This window comes from Manis pentadactyla, chromosome 4 (assembly GCF_030020395.1).
Source record: "Manis pentadactyla isolate mManPen7 chromosome 4, mManPen7.hap1, whole genome shotgun sequence".
Classification (NCBI taxonomy): Eukaryota; Metazoa; Chordata; class Mammalia; order Pholidota; family Manidae; genus Manis; species Manis pentadactyla.
In genome coordinates this window covers 14,608,328-14,626,001 of record NC_080022.1, presented here as the reverse complement: position 1 = coordinate 14,626,001, position 17,674 = coordinate 14,608,328, and the positions used below count along the sequence as shown (strand labels likewise).

The window sequence follows — 17,674 nt, the reverse complement described above, 5'->3', positions numbered from 1 at the left end:
TGTGGGTTTCAGATAAAATGGTGGCTGGTGATTATATTCAAATAAATGTATTTTGTGATTACTAATTGCTTCTGAGAAAAATCTGAAATGTAGAAGCAGCTCTACAGAGATATTGCAGCAGGTGCTGTCAGGGCCTTGCCCCATACCCCTCAGCTTCTCTCAGTCCAGGGTACATGGGCTGGACGCCTGCCGACACCTGCACTTCTCCACATGACAGTTTTCTCTAGCTGCAGAGTCAGCTCCACTGGTGCACCTGTGGAAGGCCAGAGGTGCCAAGAAATGAATGGCTCTGAGAGTGACCCTCAACCAGGGACAACACTCCTCCCCTTCCTTCACTGCAAGCTTTGTGTGTGTGTGTCTCCTCTGTTTCCCAGAGTTCTCCAGTGGGATGATGTCCACACCCATAGTAGTCACCTGCTTCATACCATTCCCTTTACTGGTGTCCTTCGTGTCACTATTTCACTTCCTTGCTTGCCTAAGGGTGTTTCCTGGGATCACATATGTTTGCACTGAATCCTTATCTCAGGCTCTGCTTCTGGGGGAACTACTGTGACCAACTTGTCCTGATTTTCTTGGGATTGTCCCAGTTTTGAACTGAAAGTGCCACATCCTGGAACCCCACCCCACAGTGGGTCACCCTAGAGAAGAACCCAAACCAAGACAGATTTGACCACACTCAGTGGGGCAAGCAGATCACTGAACCATTAGCTTGAACACCAAGGATCAGCTTTGAGAACAAAAGAGCAGGCACAGTATAATTTTGTCATATCATCAGGTTTAACAGTTTTTATGAGCTAAAAGCCTAAGACAAATGTAGCCACCAAAATAAGCCCCAGGGCATGATTTGCTAATTATTGGTGGACATGAGTTGGCTGATGTCCCAGATTTCCACAATGTCTACATAACTGGCTACTGGGCAAAAAGGTGGTATGTATTCCAAGAACAAGTGTCACAGGCAAAGTGGAGACGTTACAGGTGAGCAGGCAAGGGGCTGGGGCAGCACATTATAGGCACTTGAGGCTCTGAGGGGGACAAGCACCGGCCATGCCACTTGAGCCAAAGCCACTTGGGCAAAACAGTGCAACTACACCACGTGTGTCACCACATTTGGCCACATTGAGACGAGGCGCTTTGCCTTGGGAAGCAGCTGTAAGCTCAAGACAGCTGGCTCCGAGCCAAGGAGATTTGCAGCATGATCAGGAGAAGTCCCACTTTGTCAGGTAACCTGGGAGGCAGTGTCGTTGGGAGCTAAAGCCAACAGGCTGGAGGCTGGGAAACATGTGGGTCTGGGAGCTCCACAGTAGGGGGCCAGGGGCCTGGCCAGGAGATCCTGTCAAGCTCCTGGCCTTAGGACCGATCTCTGCAGATTGGATTATCCAGCTGCAAAGTGCTGCACAGACCCCTGCCCTGGTTATTTTTACACTGGCCCTGCAGAGCATGCTATAGCTGGGAACGTGCCCGGTTTTTTTGGTTGATTTCTCTAGTCCCTGCTAGGCTGGCTTAAAAAAAGTCTTCCAGATGCCATGGCAATGAACATACAACCTATGCCTGGGGTAGCAAGGCCCTTCTCTTTCCCTTCCCAGGCCATTACGGATGCAGAATGCATTGTGTCCGGGGACCACATGGAGCTGTTCCAGTGTGCAGGTAGTGAGAGGCAGCCCTTGGACCCCACAAGGGCAGGTGCTAGAGTGTCACATGGGCTCCAGCCAGCCAGGTTCACAGCTGCCACCCATTCACCAGGGGGAGGTTGCGCACAGACTGGGGGAGACCCTTTCTCACGTCCTTTCATTGGGAGTCCCTGCCAAGGAAGAAAGAGGGGAACAGTAGCTGAGAGAGGAAGAAAGTCTTCAAGTAAGGGTAGAGACCAATAGGAGTTTAGGGAAAGTCAGGAGTTAGAGGAAACTTCCAGAAGCCTTTTCTGACGGCTATTCCAGGTGAACCAGCTGGAAGGGAGGAAAAGAAACCCTTGCTTTCTCGAACACCTGCGGCGTGGGTGGGAACACCCAGAGGCTAGTCTGGGAACCAGCTACTCCATCAGTTACGGCAGTGGAGGGCAGTAGATGTCACTCACGTTGTCCACAGGCAGGGGACAGGCTTGGAAAACAAGTGCCGGCTAGAAACCGATGCTGCTTATTTACAGGTGTGGTGTAGGTCTGCCTAAGGACAGGCTCCCGTTTTCCCGGGACCTGGAGCTCTCTCTTGAGGGGTCTCAGAGAGCAGACTCAGCCTCTCTGTGTGGCAGGAGCTTGGACCCAGGGGGCCACTTTGTTGCAGGGACCCCCTCGTTTCGCCTGGACAAGGAGGCCCACATAGGGAGCTCCTGCCAGAGGCCCATGCAGCCTCACTCTGGCAGCACAGTACCGTGCGCTGCTCGGCTCACCTTTACTCCCCGCCTCAGTGAGCACAGACGGCTCAGGGGGCTGGCCTGCAGTGTACGTGGTGCCCGACCACACTCGTGTGAGGCCACACTCACAGACGGCAGGACCACAGGTTTGGGATGGGGCTGGTCAAGACACACCCACCTGGAAAGCTGGGAGTGGGGAGATGGTTCCTGGAGCAGATGTTCTTCAGATGCTTCTCACCAAGCTCCAAAATGGACAAAAACACCCCCTGATATTTCACTATGCTACCTCATGGTGTCTGGCATATAACAGGTAATCAATAAAGGCCTTTTGAAGGTTAGTGCCCAAAGGATTCTGAGAGATGTAGACCAGTATTTCCCGATGGAATAACACAGGGAGAGCCACCTCCTGAGCCACCTCATTGGAGACTGACAGTACACTTGAATGAATACTTACATATTTACGCAACTGAGTCACCCTGACCTAAAGAAATGTTTGCCTAGTGTTTTCCCAACATATTGGCAGATAAGACAGTTTCTCATGAATTGCCAATTCACATATGAACCAAAGAATAATGCTGGACATGCTGATCTATGGGGCCCAGAGATAGCAAGCAACTTGCCAAAAGTCACACAGCCTACTGGTGGAGTTTAGGCCAACACTTAAGTTCCTCAGCAATCGGCTCAGTGTTCTTCCCTCTAAAGTGCGATTAGGCATTTGTACTCTTCTCAGTCTTCAGTCAGGCAGGGCTTAAATGTCCCTTTGATTGATTTAGAAAGCAAGGGCTACTTTAACAAAGAATTTAGATTAATCCAAATTAATCCCAATTGCAGGGGCAATGTTTCACCTACTTGAGAACCTTCCAAACCATTTCAGCTTTAATATGCATGCCGGCCACCTAAGGTTCTTACCTTTTTCTTAAAGCTAGTTCGTTCCATCCTGTTTGGTAATCCTGGAAACAGATTCCTAACACTGTGTGTCTTCTCTATATCATTGAAGTTCACTAAAAAATATCTTTCATCTAGATATCCCCCAAAGCCCTTGGGTTATTGAAATCAATGAAGATTTGTTCTTCTGTACCTCTGAGTGCTGGGCAGGGGAGCCAGGGAGTGTGGAGGTCCGCAATTTGCTTACGCATCCAAGTTGTCCAGAGCTCCAGCAGCTGCTACTGGATTGGGGTCTGAGGAGGTTCCCAAGGCAGGTGGTGGGCCCACCGCCTTGCTGGCTTTCTCCATGACTCCTTGCAGGTGTCTTACAGCACTAGTTCCACACTGGGCACATGCTGGGCCACCTTGATCCCTGATTATTGTCCACACTGAGCCTGGAGACCCAGAATCAGGTTAATTGGGAGGCTGGTCAGCCCAGTCCAACCTATTCTAGTTAGAGAAGGAGAGAGGCCCAGAAACCCCATGTGACTTTTTCAAGGTCACACAGATAATTACAGCAAGTTCATGGTCACTAACACAGGGAAACATCTCAGAGGCAGAGAATCTGGGAATGCCAGGGCAGGGAAACCCTCTGGCTCCAGGGCACCCAGAGAGGGGAAGCCACTTGCCCAAACTAGTGCCAGGGATTCCAAGTCTCAGCCTGACAATGTTCCCATTTACACTGGGCCAACCAGGGGATGCCACGCTCCGCCCTCCTCAGGCTGCCGCTGGGGCTGCTGGCTGCATAGCTGCAGTAGTGTTACCAAGTGCAGTCACACCGTCTTGACTTTGAGTAACGACTATGAGCCAGCACCCCAGACTAGTATGCTTCCCCCCGGGGCTGTGGTGGCCATGGTGTTGGTGACTGGGGTCCTCCCCAGGCGGTGAATCTGAAGTAGGTTAGCCAGCCATGCAACAGATGGGATTTTATATCAAGTCTCCAGCCCCCTCCCCTCCCTGGGGGATGGATCACTGGCTTTTTGTGAGAGCCTCAGGAGGGCTTGTGTGGGGATAGCGGCTCTTGGGAAGTGTGGTGGTATAGCTGGGCTTGGCATGGAGGGGTGGACTGTGTGGGGCAGGTACCCCACCCTGCTGGGGCTGCCTTTTCTCCATACTCAATGAGCCTTCTGCTGGAGGCCCTCTGCCCCTCACCGTGCCCCTGCTAAGACTCGGCATTTTAGTCTTCATGAGGCTGGGCTGTGTGCCCGAGCCCACATGTCCTCTACAGTCAGTGTGGTCCATAGAGTCCTCCAGATCTTCCTGAAGGGGAAAATCTGTGGGGGCTTTTCCCCAGGGCTGCAGGACCCACGGAGACCACTTGATGTGGAGGGCTAAGGCCTTGGAGAGGTGGGTGTGCAGGGTGTGGAGGTTCACCCTGGGGTCCCAAGCTGGTGGGCTCCCTTGGGGATGTCCAGATCCACTTCCAGAGGAGTCTCCATGGGTACAGCCACCAGGGAATGTGAGGCTGGGATACACCTGTCACCAAAGCTATCACACAGTGGGCCTGAGAGGGGGAGGTCCCTGGGGGCAAAGACTCTTGAAGCAGCATGTCTTCATTTCATTAAATAAATCACGCTTCCCAAGTGGAGCTCCCATCCAGTGCACTGCAGCCAAGCATGGTTTTCTGTTGCCAAGAAGGCCCCTCTCTCCAAAATTCTGTGGCTAGACAGGACCCCCTGTCCCAGAATGCAGCTGATGCTGGGTGCTTCTCTAGCCTCTCAGCCCAAGCATAGAGTTTGCATTGCACAGTTCCTGCAAGTGTGTGAGTTATTTAAGTTGCTGTCTGCTTTCTCCACTGAATTCTGTGACCATGTCTATTCTTTTGGACTATCTTTGCATAAATTGTAGATTAGTTCTAACATCTCAGCTTGCAGGGTGCCCTCTTTGTCCTGACCACCTCCTCTTCTTAGGTAGGAAGTCACAAATAATTGGTCAACCAATACTAAAGTATACTAAGGACTTCCAAGCCAAAAGAAAGAGTCCCGGGGGACTCTTTTGTAAGTTGTTGAAAAGTATAGTTCTCCAGTTGGTTTATACATGGGATTTGGGGGTTTTGGGCCATCACCATGGAAGCAGGTGCCTATCCTACAATGCAGCAGCCAGAGGTGGGCTCCATGTACCTAGATGCAAGCTTGCATGTCTGGTTATCTGCAGCCTTTGGGTTCGCTCATCTACACGTTTATTTGAGGGGGGCATTGCCCATGAAATCCTTCTCCAGAGAGAACTCAGGTTTAAATTGTGTTCTCTCTTCCAACCCCCCTGAATTTACTGGCTGTAAACCCCACTGCTGCATGCATGTCTGAGCAGAAAAAGGAGCCTTGGAACCTTCTAGAGATCTGGACTAACTCCCTCACCTTACCCACTTATGTGTATAAGTGAGGAAATGGAGGCCCAGGCAGGGGGCAAGGCTGACCCTAAAGTCACAAAGCTGGATGGTAGCAATGCTGGAACTGAAGTCGGGCCTCCTGATTGTCAGGCCAGGGCTCTTTCTAGCAACCAATATATTGGCTACAGCTTCAAAAATTCCCCCGACCAGGCCAAAACGGTCCCCTCCCTCTCCTCCGCTGTCCCAGTCTCCCTTCCCCCGACTACACATAATTTGGGTTATAGCAAAGCATATTGAACTCCAGGTTCTCATCCCAGTGCCGCAAGAGCACGAACAGCTGGCGGGCGGCAGCCTTCAGCGTGCCCTGCGTGCGGCCCTCCGGCACCTCCTGCTGCTCCAGCCACGAGTTGGCCTTGGCGGCCACCAGCTCCCACTCAACGAAGTAGGAAGCTGAGCTGTGCTCCAGCCACGCCAGCGCCACCACTGTAGCCCACAGCTTCCCTGCGTGTTCTGTCACAGCCTTGGGCTCCCAGCCCGGCTTGCCCTTCACCAGTGGCTTCGGGGAGAAGCTGTGGGGACTTGGGGTCTTAGACTCAGGCTGGCGGGCGGTGAGGGACTCTCGGTGGCATGTGAAGGGCGAGGTCCACTTGAGCTTCTCCATGGGGATGTGGATGGCCTCATAGAAGGCTTGGTTGAGCAGGAAGGCTCCGGAGGCCAGCTGCAGAGACACCTGTGCATGGGAGAGCCCCTCAGTGGGCCTCAAACCTTTTAGCCTGTGGAGCCCCAGGCCACACAAAAGTCTGGGTCCACATATAGCCCGCCCTTTCATCCTCCCCAGCTTGCCCTGCCTGCCTGGAGGATTTGCGGGATACCCAGGCCACCGGAGCTTCTCCATGTTTTCTCCCACAGGAACACGGAACTGAGCACCTGCCAAACCCATCAACACCTTCACTCCAAACCTGCCTCTTGTCCTGGCAGGTGCACCTAGGTTGGCCACTGGGACTGTCCGCTGCCATCCAGCAGACTCCGGGCAGCTCACCTCTCTCTTCCTCCCTCCGTGCCAAGCAGTTTCCAAGTCCCAACAGGTTTACTTGCTACACAGCTCTGTCATCTGCCATCTGCGTCTTCATGTCCCTGCCTCTACTTCCCCTCCCTGCCCCCTCCCCGCCACTCCATCTTTCTTGCACCCTTGGGGGGTGGGAGGGGATTTTGTAAGGCACAGATCATGTCACTCCTTCAAGGCCATCAGGTCAGTGGCTTCAATTTTCACTTAGAATAAGTCCAAACTCTGATTACAAAAATGTTCAGATGTGGACTTGACGCTTGCCCCTCAAAGCCCCTTCTCCGGCCACCAAGCTCTCTATCCTCTCATGGCTACTGGCCATGATGCCTCATGTGTCAGGTCTTGGCTTTGCCATTACATTTTTCAGGAAGTCATGGGCCCTTCCTCCCTGACTTCAAGCCTGGAGTAGGTGTCCTCCACCCCTTTCCTCCCCACCAAACCTCAGGCCTCTGCCATTACGGTGCCCACGGATCAGAGCTGTCCAGTTCCTTGTCTGTATCCCCACTGGAACTTAGTGCCATGAGCTCAGGGACTCTGCTTATCTAGTTCAAGGTTGTCTCCCAAGGTCTAGCACTACACCTGGCTCAACAAATACTTGTTGAGTGAATACATGCATAGTGCTCTGTTGTCCTTGATATTTGGAAATTCACAGTGACTATGCACTTGGGTGTACAGGGACGAGAGCTGTGCAGTGAAGCTCAGACTGTCCTTCCTTCTAGCACCTCTGATCCCAAAGCCCCACTAGGCCCCACATGTAGCAGGGCCAGTGTCCCTTGCTCAATTCAGAGATGCCTACTCCAGACTTGGGCTTCTAACTCTGCCACAGCATGCTGGGGCGTCTTCAGAGCCACCTGCTAAACACAGTGCATGTCCCTGGGGTGTTAATTTTACTCACTTGTGAGTCATTTCAAGGCTTATTTTTATGTATTGAAAAGCAGATTCACATAGAGGGTGGAGTGGAATGCAAAATTTCTGTGAATTTTTAAAGCAAAGACAGCAGATTGCAAGAATATTCATGATGCTGGTGTTGGCTTCTAGCAAGACTCCTAGATCTTAGGCTGGGGGGTGGGGCCTCAGACAAACTCCCTCTGCCCTGCTGGCTAGCTGGGTCAGAAGATCTAGCTCTTCTTTCCCTTGTGGAGTGGGAGGGTGGGCAGGAGGCTAATCGGAAGGCTGATGGGCATGGCGTTTGGAGCGGAGGGGTGGGGGCTTGGGCACTTACCAGTGGGACATAGTCGAAGCTCTGGCTACCTGGGGTTGACTCTGGAGCCTTAGTCAGCGGCTTGCTCAGGAAGCCCTTGGCAGCTCGTTTCAGCAGCCTGGACTTGTTGAGATTCATCCTGTGTGGGCAGAACCCAGAAGAATGACCAGAGGCACCCCTGTGGTGTCTCTGGTCATCCCATCCCCCTGAATGTCAGAGCCGGAGGGGATCTGACAGATGGCTTCCTCTAGTCTCCTCATTTGACAGCTGGCAACACTGAGGCAGTGGGGAGGGGATTTCCCAGGGTCACCCAGTGGGCTGGCAGCAGCCTGGATAAGGAGCATGTTAGTGCTCTTTTCATGACCCTCTCCAATGCTGTCTGCTCACCCAGCACAGTGGTCATTCATAGGACTAGGCCTCCCAGGGGATTCGCATTTACAGAGACCATGCACATTTTAGATTGTTCGTTTTTGTCTAAATGTCAGGATGGGCCTGCCTTTGACCTTCCCAGCCAGGAAGGGCCCCAGAAAAATGGGTGGCAGTTGTGTGTTCCCCCCTGGAAATCCCATATACCTGGATCCAAAGAGAGCCTCTGAGGCCTTCAAGGAAGAGAGCGTGTGGGTGGCCAAACTGCGCAGGGGACCTGGGGAGCCACAGAGTGACAGTTGGAACCTGACAGATGACCCTACTCAGACACTCACTGCCCAGCTAGGAAAACAGAGGCCCAGAGAGGGGCTTGCCTATATCTCTAGGGATCCGAACTGCCCATTAGGCTGCAAGGCAGTTTCTGACCCTGCTGGTATGGGGATGGGTGAAAAAGGTGGGCTCATGGGAAAGAAACAGGCCTCTGAGTTTCCTTGACAGGTGGCCCCTGGCATCTTCTGGAAGGTTATCTTTGGCAGTAACAGCTTTACATCCACTCCTCTTATCCCTGAAAGGGGGGCATTGGGTTTCCCTCCTGGTCACGCTTGAGGATTCTAGGCAGAGTGAGATGGTAGAAAGGTCCTTCAGCTGGGCACTGAGAGGCATGACTCCAGACCTAGCTTTCTCGCCAGCTTCTTGTGCGACTTTGGGCAAGTCACTTCACCTCTCTGACTCTCAGTTTCCTCATCTTTAAATTGGGGGTACTCCTATTCATCTCACACCAGGATGTTCTGAGGAATAAATGAGCCTCCGAGGACTGTGTTGGCCTAAGACACTCTCCTGGCCCAAAGATCAGTCAATATCACTTTCTTTATTAAAAGGAGAGCCAGCTGATGCCCACTCACCTTCAGAGGCAGCATACTTCTCACGGCCTGGGGACCTGGTCTCGCTGAAGGGCGTGGTGAGGCTGTCCTCCACACCTACAGCAGGAGAAGCCAGGGAGGCCTGAGCCCCGCCCTTTCTCAGGGCCCATCTCCCCAAGGAGAGTGATTATCTGAATACCTGGGGGTGGGCTGGGGAGCAAGGTCAGGGTTTCCATCCCTGCTTGGACGGGGCTTCATCTTCCAAACATACCACCAATTTCCCACCGTAAGAGCCAGACACGCCTAGGTTCAAGTCCTGACTCTCCCACTGACTAGCTGTGTGATGTTGCGAAAGCTGCATCCTTTGTACGCTACGATTGCCAGTTGGGATAATTGTATTTAGATCGCAGTGTGGTTGTAAGGATTAAATGAAGTAATACACAGTGCCTGGCCCCTGGTAAATGCTCAGTAAATCCCCAAGCCGCAGGACCAGCAGGGAATCAGGAGCATCAGAGGCCTGAGGGTGGGGTTAGGGGAGGGGAGAGGTGGGCTTCTGCTCACCAGGTCTGTGCCTTACTAAGGAGGGGCTCATGCCAGCTCTCCAGGAGGAGTCAGAACATGGCACTGACTTGTCAGGGGCTCTGAGCCTCACTTTCCCCATCTGAAATGGGGACAATAATTGCATGTAGTTTAAAATGCATAATCAGGGTAATTATTGATATGACTATTATTTCAAGGGTGGGAGATTTCAAAGGCAATATACTGTAAGAGAACTGTATTCAGGGACGATGTTCATCAGAGCCCTGTCTCTCCTGGGAGACCATTAGCAGCGCTGTGAGGGCTAAGAAGCTCTGTTGATTGCTGGTTGCTCAGGGGCGGTGCCGGAGTGAACTAGTGACTAGTGCTCGAGGGACTGGGGCAACCAGAAGGCAAATAGCAGGGTGGTTACCTCCTGGGCTCTGGAGCCACACACTGCCTGGGTTCAAGTTGCGGCTCTACCACGTATCAACTGTGTGATACTGAGTGAGTCAGTGAACTTCTCTGAGCCTCAATTTCCCCATTTCTTAATGGGGAAATAAAAGAAATGTTCTCAGTTGTGAGGAGTCGTGGATAATTGGAACAGTGCCTAGTTCATAGAGAACTCTCGGTATGTGTTAGCCATTGTCATCCTTGGGGAGGGAAAGGGCTTGGGATAGAGTAAGAGCTTAGAAGGCATAGACACATGAGCATGAATCAGAGGGCAACAGAAAGGGAAGGATTTGTGATTTTGATGGCAGCCGTGGGCCCCACCAAGAGCTGAGCTATGGAGAAAGGAAAGGGCGGAAAGGAATCTGGGAGCCCAGCCTGGCTCAGGGGTACTCCCCCTGGTTTTGGGGGCTCTGAGGGACCACAGAGTTGGCAGAACTCCTTAATTCTGAAAAGCTCCTCTGGCCACTAACACTGTTCCTTTTTAAAGCCAGCAATGTCTGTAAGCACTTTCTGCTCCCTTGGGTAAAGAATTGCTCTGATCTGGGTGTCTGGCTAGTGGTGAGGTGGGACCACTGGTGTCCTTCCCATGTGCAGAAGGAGGCAGGATATCCTCACTGTACACGTGAGGGTATGAAGGAAAAGGTTAGCACGAGTACAACAGTTAGGCTGTGTTCAGGAGGACAGAAAGACTTTCAGACATTCAGGACACAAAGGGTTAAAGCCATTCTGTGAATTAGTGCAAGGTCACCACAAGGTCAAATCATGGATCTTCAAAGACCCAAGCTGCAGACACAATGAAATCAGGTGAAGGCAGGAAGGAAACGGCTGGGAATCCTGACAGAAGCAGATGGTGGGACCCAAGCAGATGGAACTACTCTTTGTGCTCCTCTTTTCCCTTGTTTATTAGGTTTCCTGGCATTTGGTGCCTGGGAGGATTCAGAAGTTGAAGGCAGGGAACAGCCCCTAGTGTTGGCGGACCTAGAAAGGGGAGCGGTGGTGGGACGGTGTGGCACGCGGCCAGGGAGACTGTGCTGCTCTCTGGCTCCGGGCAGCCTTCTCAGCAAGGCTTGGTTGGGCCATGCTGAGCCCCTCTGCCCATCCTCAGAGAGCGCAGGAGGCCTGGCCTTGCCATGGTCCTGCAAAGGCCCATGGTGCAGACTCAGAAAGAGTCCTCCAGGGCCGTGGACATGTGGTGCCCTGACTCAGGGGCCCAGGCTTCGGAACACGCCCCAGGCGGTTCTTACTGAGGTTGTGAAATACTCCGTCTCCTGCTGCCGAGTCTTCCCTGGGCATGGTCTGGGACCGTCCAAAGCCAGCAGAGGTGCTCCTCCACTGTCGGGTCAGGACCTGAGGGCTGGCCATCCGAAATGCATCTTTGCGAGTTCAAAAAGAAGGGGTTAGATGGGTACAATCATGCCAGAGTTTTGCCCCTTCCCCAAGGTTGGCAGCAGGGATCTGGCTTCCATCTGTCAATCATCCGAAGGCAGGAAGGCCTTGTCCAAGGTCTGACTATGAGGTTTGGAGCCAGATGCTCTGGGTTTGAAGCCCAGTCTCATCTCTTAGTAGCTGGATGGGGTACTTACTCCTCTGAGCCTCGTTTTCCTTATCTGGTAATATAACTACCTTGCCCGGTAGATACTATGGCTGAGATAATATTCAGAAAGAAGCACTGTTTTCTAGTTAATTAAAAGACTGGCTTTTTCAGGAACGTGCCACTTTCCTTCTCTCAGTGTGCTGTCTCAGAGACCCAGGTCCCAGATCTCCTCCCACAAGACAGGCTCCTGGAGTCCAGGGTGTCACCAAAGGGGGGTGGATGGAAGTGATGAAGCTATGGCACACTGAAGTGTATTTTGGGGAATCCCACTCTCAGAGAACACCATGTCTGTAAGGTTTTCCTTTAAAAAATGAAGAGTTGTATTGGGAAATAAGTTTTGAGGAACTTGCATACTACGGTCCATTCTCAGCCTCTTGAAGTATATGACGATGCTAAAAGCACTGAGAAGTATGCAGTAAAGATAGTATTTGAGCTTTAATTAATCCATGGTTCCTAATCCGGTATTCCCTATTTTTGTGCTGAATGGCCATTAACAGGACATGGAATCATGGTTCTAGTTGCCTGGAAGACATTTTGGAGAGAGCTGATCCAGGTCTTAGGGAGCTGTGGGACTTGGGTTAAGACATGGGCTAGGTCCTCAAACCTCCCAGGCTGTGGCTACAGACACTAGGAGAATGGTCAGAAAGAGACACCCTGAATGAGGAGCAGTTTGAGATGACAATGACAGTCACTGAGAATGGCCCAGTGAAGCAACAGCTTGGGCTGCTGACCAGAGAGTGAAATGCGAACATTTGGGGGAGTTAAGCAAGGGAGGGAATGGGTTGTAGATTATTTTGGTACCAAAGATTTACAAAAAATAATGGGTGGGGGAACAGGAGGACTGTGGAGAGGCATATTTTGTTTCCAAACACAATTCCTTCCTGAGGTCTGCTAAAAGAAAAAATGGAGCTGTAAAGGAAAGGAAAATGTCATTCAGGAAAGAAAAAGGACATATAATTCATAAACATATGAATAATATCTCACCAAAAAAACCCTAAATAAATTCCCCAAGAGATTCTTTTCTTACCTATGAGACTGGCAGGATTTAGAAAGATAAACAATATTCAGTGTTGGCAAGGGCAGGCATTGGAATAAGCTTTGGGGCAGGGTCACTTTGTTAACTAACTTATATTCCACTTTTAAATGTACAGACCCTTTGATATGCAATCTTACTTCTAAGGGTTAATTAAACCTGCAGAGATAACCAGACAGATGCACAGAGATGTTATTTGCAACATAATTGACAGTAATCAAAAGGGGAATAAACTGAGGGTATAACAGTAGGGCTGGTTAAATAGGTTCTGATGAAGTTTAAGAGGCAGTGGAGAGGGGTGAGACGGAGCAGAGACTCCAGAGCCAGGCCCCTGGATTCAAAGGCTGGCTCTACCTTTCATTGCTGTGTGGCTGTAGGCAAGTTACTTAGCTCCTCTGCCTCTGTTTTCCCATATGTAAATAGGGGTAATAATAGTATCTGCTTTGCCAAGTTGTTAAATCATTTAATATATATAAAGTGTTTTGGAACACTGTCTCATTGGCTATATGATGGTGATAGCTCCCTGCAGTAGAATACACTGCAGCTCTGAAAATGATGATAAAGATTTACCTTCACGGAAAGGTACTTTGTAAAATATAGCACATATTAGTATGATCCAATCCATGCAAAATTATCTGTCTTGATTTCTCTACATGTAGAAACCCACAGAGAGAAGTCTGGAAAGATGGTAATTAGTATTCATCTTTGGATTGCTGTCATTCCTTTTGCTTTTATCTATTTTATGTCTTTCTAGATTTTGGAATTTTCTACAGTGAGCACACCTCATAGTCCCAACTGGAAAAATACAAAAACGTCATATTTATTTGGTGTGAAAGAGGGACCAGGATGGTTTCCCAGCCTGCAGAGCAGTGGGATGGGGGCTCATGTGTCACACCCCATGGTGGCCAAACCATCCACCAGGGGCCTTTCTGCTTCTAGGCCATTCCTTGTACCCCCCGCCCCCGCAGGCCTGTGTTCCTTTGTATCCCAGCACCCCTCCTCCAGCCCGTAGGGGTTGCTTGGCCCTGAGGAATGCCTGGCTGCCCACCTGCCTTACCAGAGTCAGGATACCCCACCACGGTGGGCAGGTAGCGGCTCTTGCTCATGTCCACAGGCACAAAGGCTGTGTATTTGCTGATGATGTTGCAGGCCTTGCTGGTGTGCACGGCATTCATCTGGTAGCGGCGGCCAGACCCTGTGGAGGGAGGAGCTGGCGGTCACTGTGGAGACTCGAAAAGTCCTCCAACAGGGGGGTTCGGTAGCTAAAAGGAGGGCTAGACCAGGGGTCCCCATCTTTGGGATTTAATAAGCCCTTAAAATCAAGAGGTGGCCACCTTGCCAATTAAGGACATTTTTGAAAAAACCCACGGTTATTAATCTCTACCATCATTTCATAAAATAAGGACATTTTAATGTAAAAGAGGTAAGACATTTAAGAATAAAAAGACAGTTACATCCCTTAAATAACTTTAGTGTTATTTTTAAGAAAACAGAACCCTCTATGGCATCTGTATTTTCTCTTTTCATTTTGCCACTGTCCGATGGGATCCTTGCTGCAGGATTTCACGGGTCCCTGGCTGGGTGGGGACCACTGGGACAATCCTGCAGAGAGGATGGAGAGCCCGAGAGGAAGAGTGGTGGGCATAGGCTCACACAGTGAGTTAGTAATGGGCCTGAGATCGGGACTCAGGATGGTCTGGGCCCCAGACCCAAGCTCTTCCCATTGAACGAGTGGGCAGCATCCACGGCTGGTGGCCTCCAGAGGCCTGTGTGACGCGCCAAGGGGACAAAGAAACGCTTTGTGAAGTATAAGGTGAGGTGTTTATGGGAAGGAAAAAACCCCATATATGTGTGTATGTATATATATCTACATATATAATGTAAAAATATAAATAATATAATATAAACAATATATTATTATATCAATAAAGCATGAACCTATAATAAATGCTAAATATATTCTCTATTTATGACTATCTATCTATTCTCCAGATGTATTCCATCGAGAGCCCAGGAGTCACTTTCTTAGGAAAGTTTGCCACAATTCCTGAACTAAATTAGCTCCCCGCCATCCTTGTTATAAAATCTTTTGAATTTCTGTAATTCTTCTTAATAGCACATAGGGATGCACTCAATTGTGTGTTTAATTATTTGATTAACGTCGGTTGCTCTGCTAGTCTGTGGCAGCATGCATGAGGGAGACGGGATTGTGGTGGTCACCGAGCCATTCAGCCCCGAGTCTGGCCCCTAGCTGATCCATAGCCAATGAATGGCATTGATGAGGGAGTGAGTGGACTAACTAGTCTAGAGGGTTCTGTGGGAAGGTGTGGTCCCGGGAGCGGGTGGAATAGAGCTGTCCCAGGTTCCGGAGCTCTACAGGGGGCGCTGCAAGGAGAAGCCCCGGGAAGTGTGGAAAGTGGGGGGGCCTGTAGCAGAGGGTAAGGAGGTAGGAGAGGACGGATCACCAGATCACGAGCCGGGGTGGTAGGGGGTAGAAGAGTCCTGGGCTGGGGGGAGGGAGGCGTCTGGAGGCGGAGCGAGGGGGGCAGATCAAGGAGGGGATGGAGCCTGGGCGCTGTGGGAGGAGGAGAGTCTTGGGGGTGAGGGGAGGCATTTAGAGGCCGCGGTGGGGAGGAGGGTGGAGCGCTGGGCGGCGGCGGGTCCGCGGGGCGTGGAGGGGGCGGAAACCGGCAAGGAGAGCGGATCCCAGCGGCGGCGGGGCGGGGCGGGCCGGTGGGACGGGCTGCGAGGAGGGGCGGGGCTCGGAGGCGGGGAGGGGCGGAGCCCGGAGGCGGGGAGGGGCGCAGGCCTCCGCGCTCACCGTGCTCGATCTCGCCCTCGCGCTCTGCCAGCTGCTCGAAGTCGCGGATGATGGCGCGGGCCGCCAGCTGGTGGAAGGTCTCGCTCCACAGGTCGGCGTCGCGCGCGCCGCCGCGCTCGGGGCCGGGGGTGCCCAACTCGAAACTCACCTCCCACTGGAAACTCTGGCTGTCGCGCAGGCCCTTGACAACGGCCTTGCCCAACACGGGGCGTGGGGTAGCTGGCCTGCCGGGACTGACCCGCTCCTCCGACTCACCCAGGGGCTCCCAGTCCGAGAACGTCTCGGTCTCGAAGGCTGAGGGGTGATGAGACGGCTCTGCAGGCAGAGAGACAAAAGGGCGGTGCTCTGAGCTGGAGGACAGAGAGCCAACCCCTAGGGGCCATCATCCCTCAGGATAGACTCCCCTCTCCCTCAGCAAGTACAGTGCCTCCCACCCCAAACACACAGCTCCTTCCCTAGGACAGCTCCGGTGGCATGGGCTTGTCCAAGAGTGGGGCAGACCCACTTCCTAGAAAGCCAGTACCTGAGGGAGCGAGATAGGGTGGCGTTGGGACCCTTGGGTGCAGAATGCAGCTGCAGGGAGGATTATTTGGGAGCCTCACAGGCAGCCCAAGGGCCAGGTTGATTGGGAAAGAGTGGGGTCGGTGAGGTCCTCAGGGACAGCTGGACTACAGCAGACCTACCCTCTCCGCCAAGGGCACAGAGGCAGGCATCTGCCCTCTGACCTGTCATCTGAAGCTAGGCCACTTACCCAGTGTCCCCACTTACCCATCTGAAGCTTACCCAGGTCCCCAGGGCTGCGTCTGTCTGAGGAAGCCTTCAGGCTGGACCCAAAATCCAGCTCTCTCATGGGGTTCCAGGCCTGGGACTCCCGGCAGGAAGGCAGGGCTGGCTGGCAGCCTTGGGGCAGCAGAGAGGGCCTGCGGGCTCCTGGGCCCCGGAGTTTAAGGCCCTGGCTCAGGTCTGGGCCACTGTTCAGCAAGGGCTAGGAGTACAAGAGGAAGAGGAGGAGGTTGAGTTCCTGGTGACTGGACCCTCCCTGCACCCCCAGCCCCAGCTCTGCCTGAGCACTTCGGCTCCTCCTGGGAGACTGCCCAGCAGCACCCGAGGGCAAATTACCTGCTTCCTACTAACCATGAGAAACAGCAACGTGAATAAATAAGCCCGAAGATGGATGAAGTCCAAACCATTGGAAAACCATGGAAAATGACGCACCGTGGATAGTATTCTAAACCCACTTATTTTTTTTTTTACCATAAAGCTCAAAACTGTGTGTTTAAAATTATCTTTTCATATGTCATGCTTAAAAGGTCTTTCCCACTCAAAAACATTACAGAATTTCTGTGATTTTATTTTTGTTGGTTTGTTTAAATCTTTGATTCATATGAAATTTATTTTGGTGTAAAGAAATAGGAACCAGCCTTTTCCTTGATTTTCTGAATAGTACAAATCTCAACACCATTTACTGAATACAGTTCATTCATTGAGTCCCTAGGGTTTATCAATTCCCCACCTCTATCCTGACAAAGTTGTCAAGTTATTTGGCTTTATTTCTGGACTTTCTGTTCTGTTTTGTGTATTTAATCTGTTTATTCTTGTGCTGGTACAAAAAGCATGAAAAGGCAAGGGATAAACTGGGGAATATATTTGCAACATGCATGACAAAAAACATTTTCAAGAAAATGCTCTGATAAAGTATGGGAGAATAAACTCAAAAAAATGGGTTGAGAACATCTACAGAAGTTCTTAGAAAAAGTATCCAAAAAATTCATGAAAAAATGCTCAGCCTCACAAGCATTGCTCAAAATTCAGTTATGATTTTTTTCCCCATCTTCCAGGTTGGCAAATATTTAAATGATGGCATCCATTGCAGTCAATGGAGAGATAGGTTCTCTCTCATGGAATGTTGGTGGGAGAGCAATTTAGCAATGTGCTATTAACATTAAAAATGCATAAGCTTCTCCAGAGAAGAAGTTCAGATGGCCAACAGGCACATGAAAAGATGCTCCACATCGTTAATCATCAGGGAAATACAAGTTAAAACCACAATGAGAGATTACCTCATACCGGTTAGAATAGCCACTATCCAAAAGACAAGAAACAACAAATGCTGAAGAGGATGCGGAGAAAGGGGAACCCTCCTACACTCTTGGTGGGAATGTAAATTGGTTCA

General features: G+C 51.2%; 1 protein-coding gene across 5 annotated transcripts in view; it reads right to left on the bottom strand.

Annotated features, from left to right (window-relative positions):
• Positions 1 to 758: 758 nt before the first annotated feature.
• Positions 759 to 17,674, bottom strand: part of VWA5B1 (von Willebrand factor A domain containing 5B1) — a 69,061-nt gene continuing 52,145 nt past the window's right edge. For all 5 annotated transcript variants that reach the window (XM_057499802.1, XM_057499801.1, XM_057499803.1 and 2 more), the window contains 8 exons: positions 16,285 to 16,486; positions 15,502 to 15,816; positions 13,738 to 13,875; positions 11,298 to 11,426; positions 9,127 to 9,201; positions 8,432 to 8,501; positions 7,880 to 7,997; positions 759 to 6,324 (listed from right to left, as the gene is read on the bottom strand). In XM_057499802.1, the coding sequence (XP_057355785.1) occupies positions 5,857 to 6,324; positions 7,880 to 7,997; positions 8,432 to 8,501; positions 9,127 to 9,201; positions 11,298 to 11,426; positions 13,738 to 13,875; positions 15,502 to 15,816; positions 16,285 to 16,486 (1,515 nt within the window). In that variant the 3' untranslated portion in view covers positions 759 to 5,856. The remainder of the gene's footprint in view (positions 6,325 to 7,879; positions 7,998 to 8,431; positions 8,502 to 9,126; positions 9,202 to 11,297; positions 11,427 to 13,737; positions 13,876 to 15,501; positions 15,817 to 16,284; positions 16,487 to 17,674) is intronic.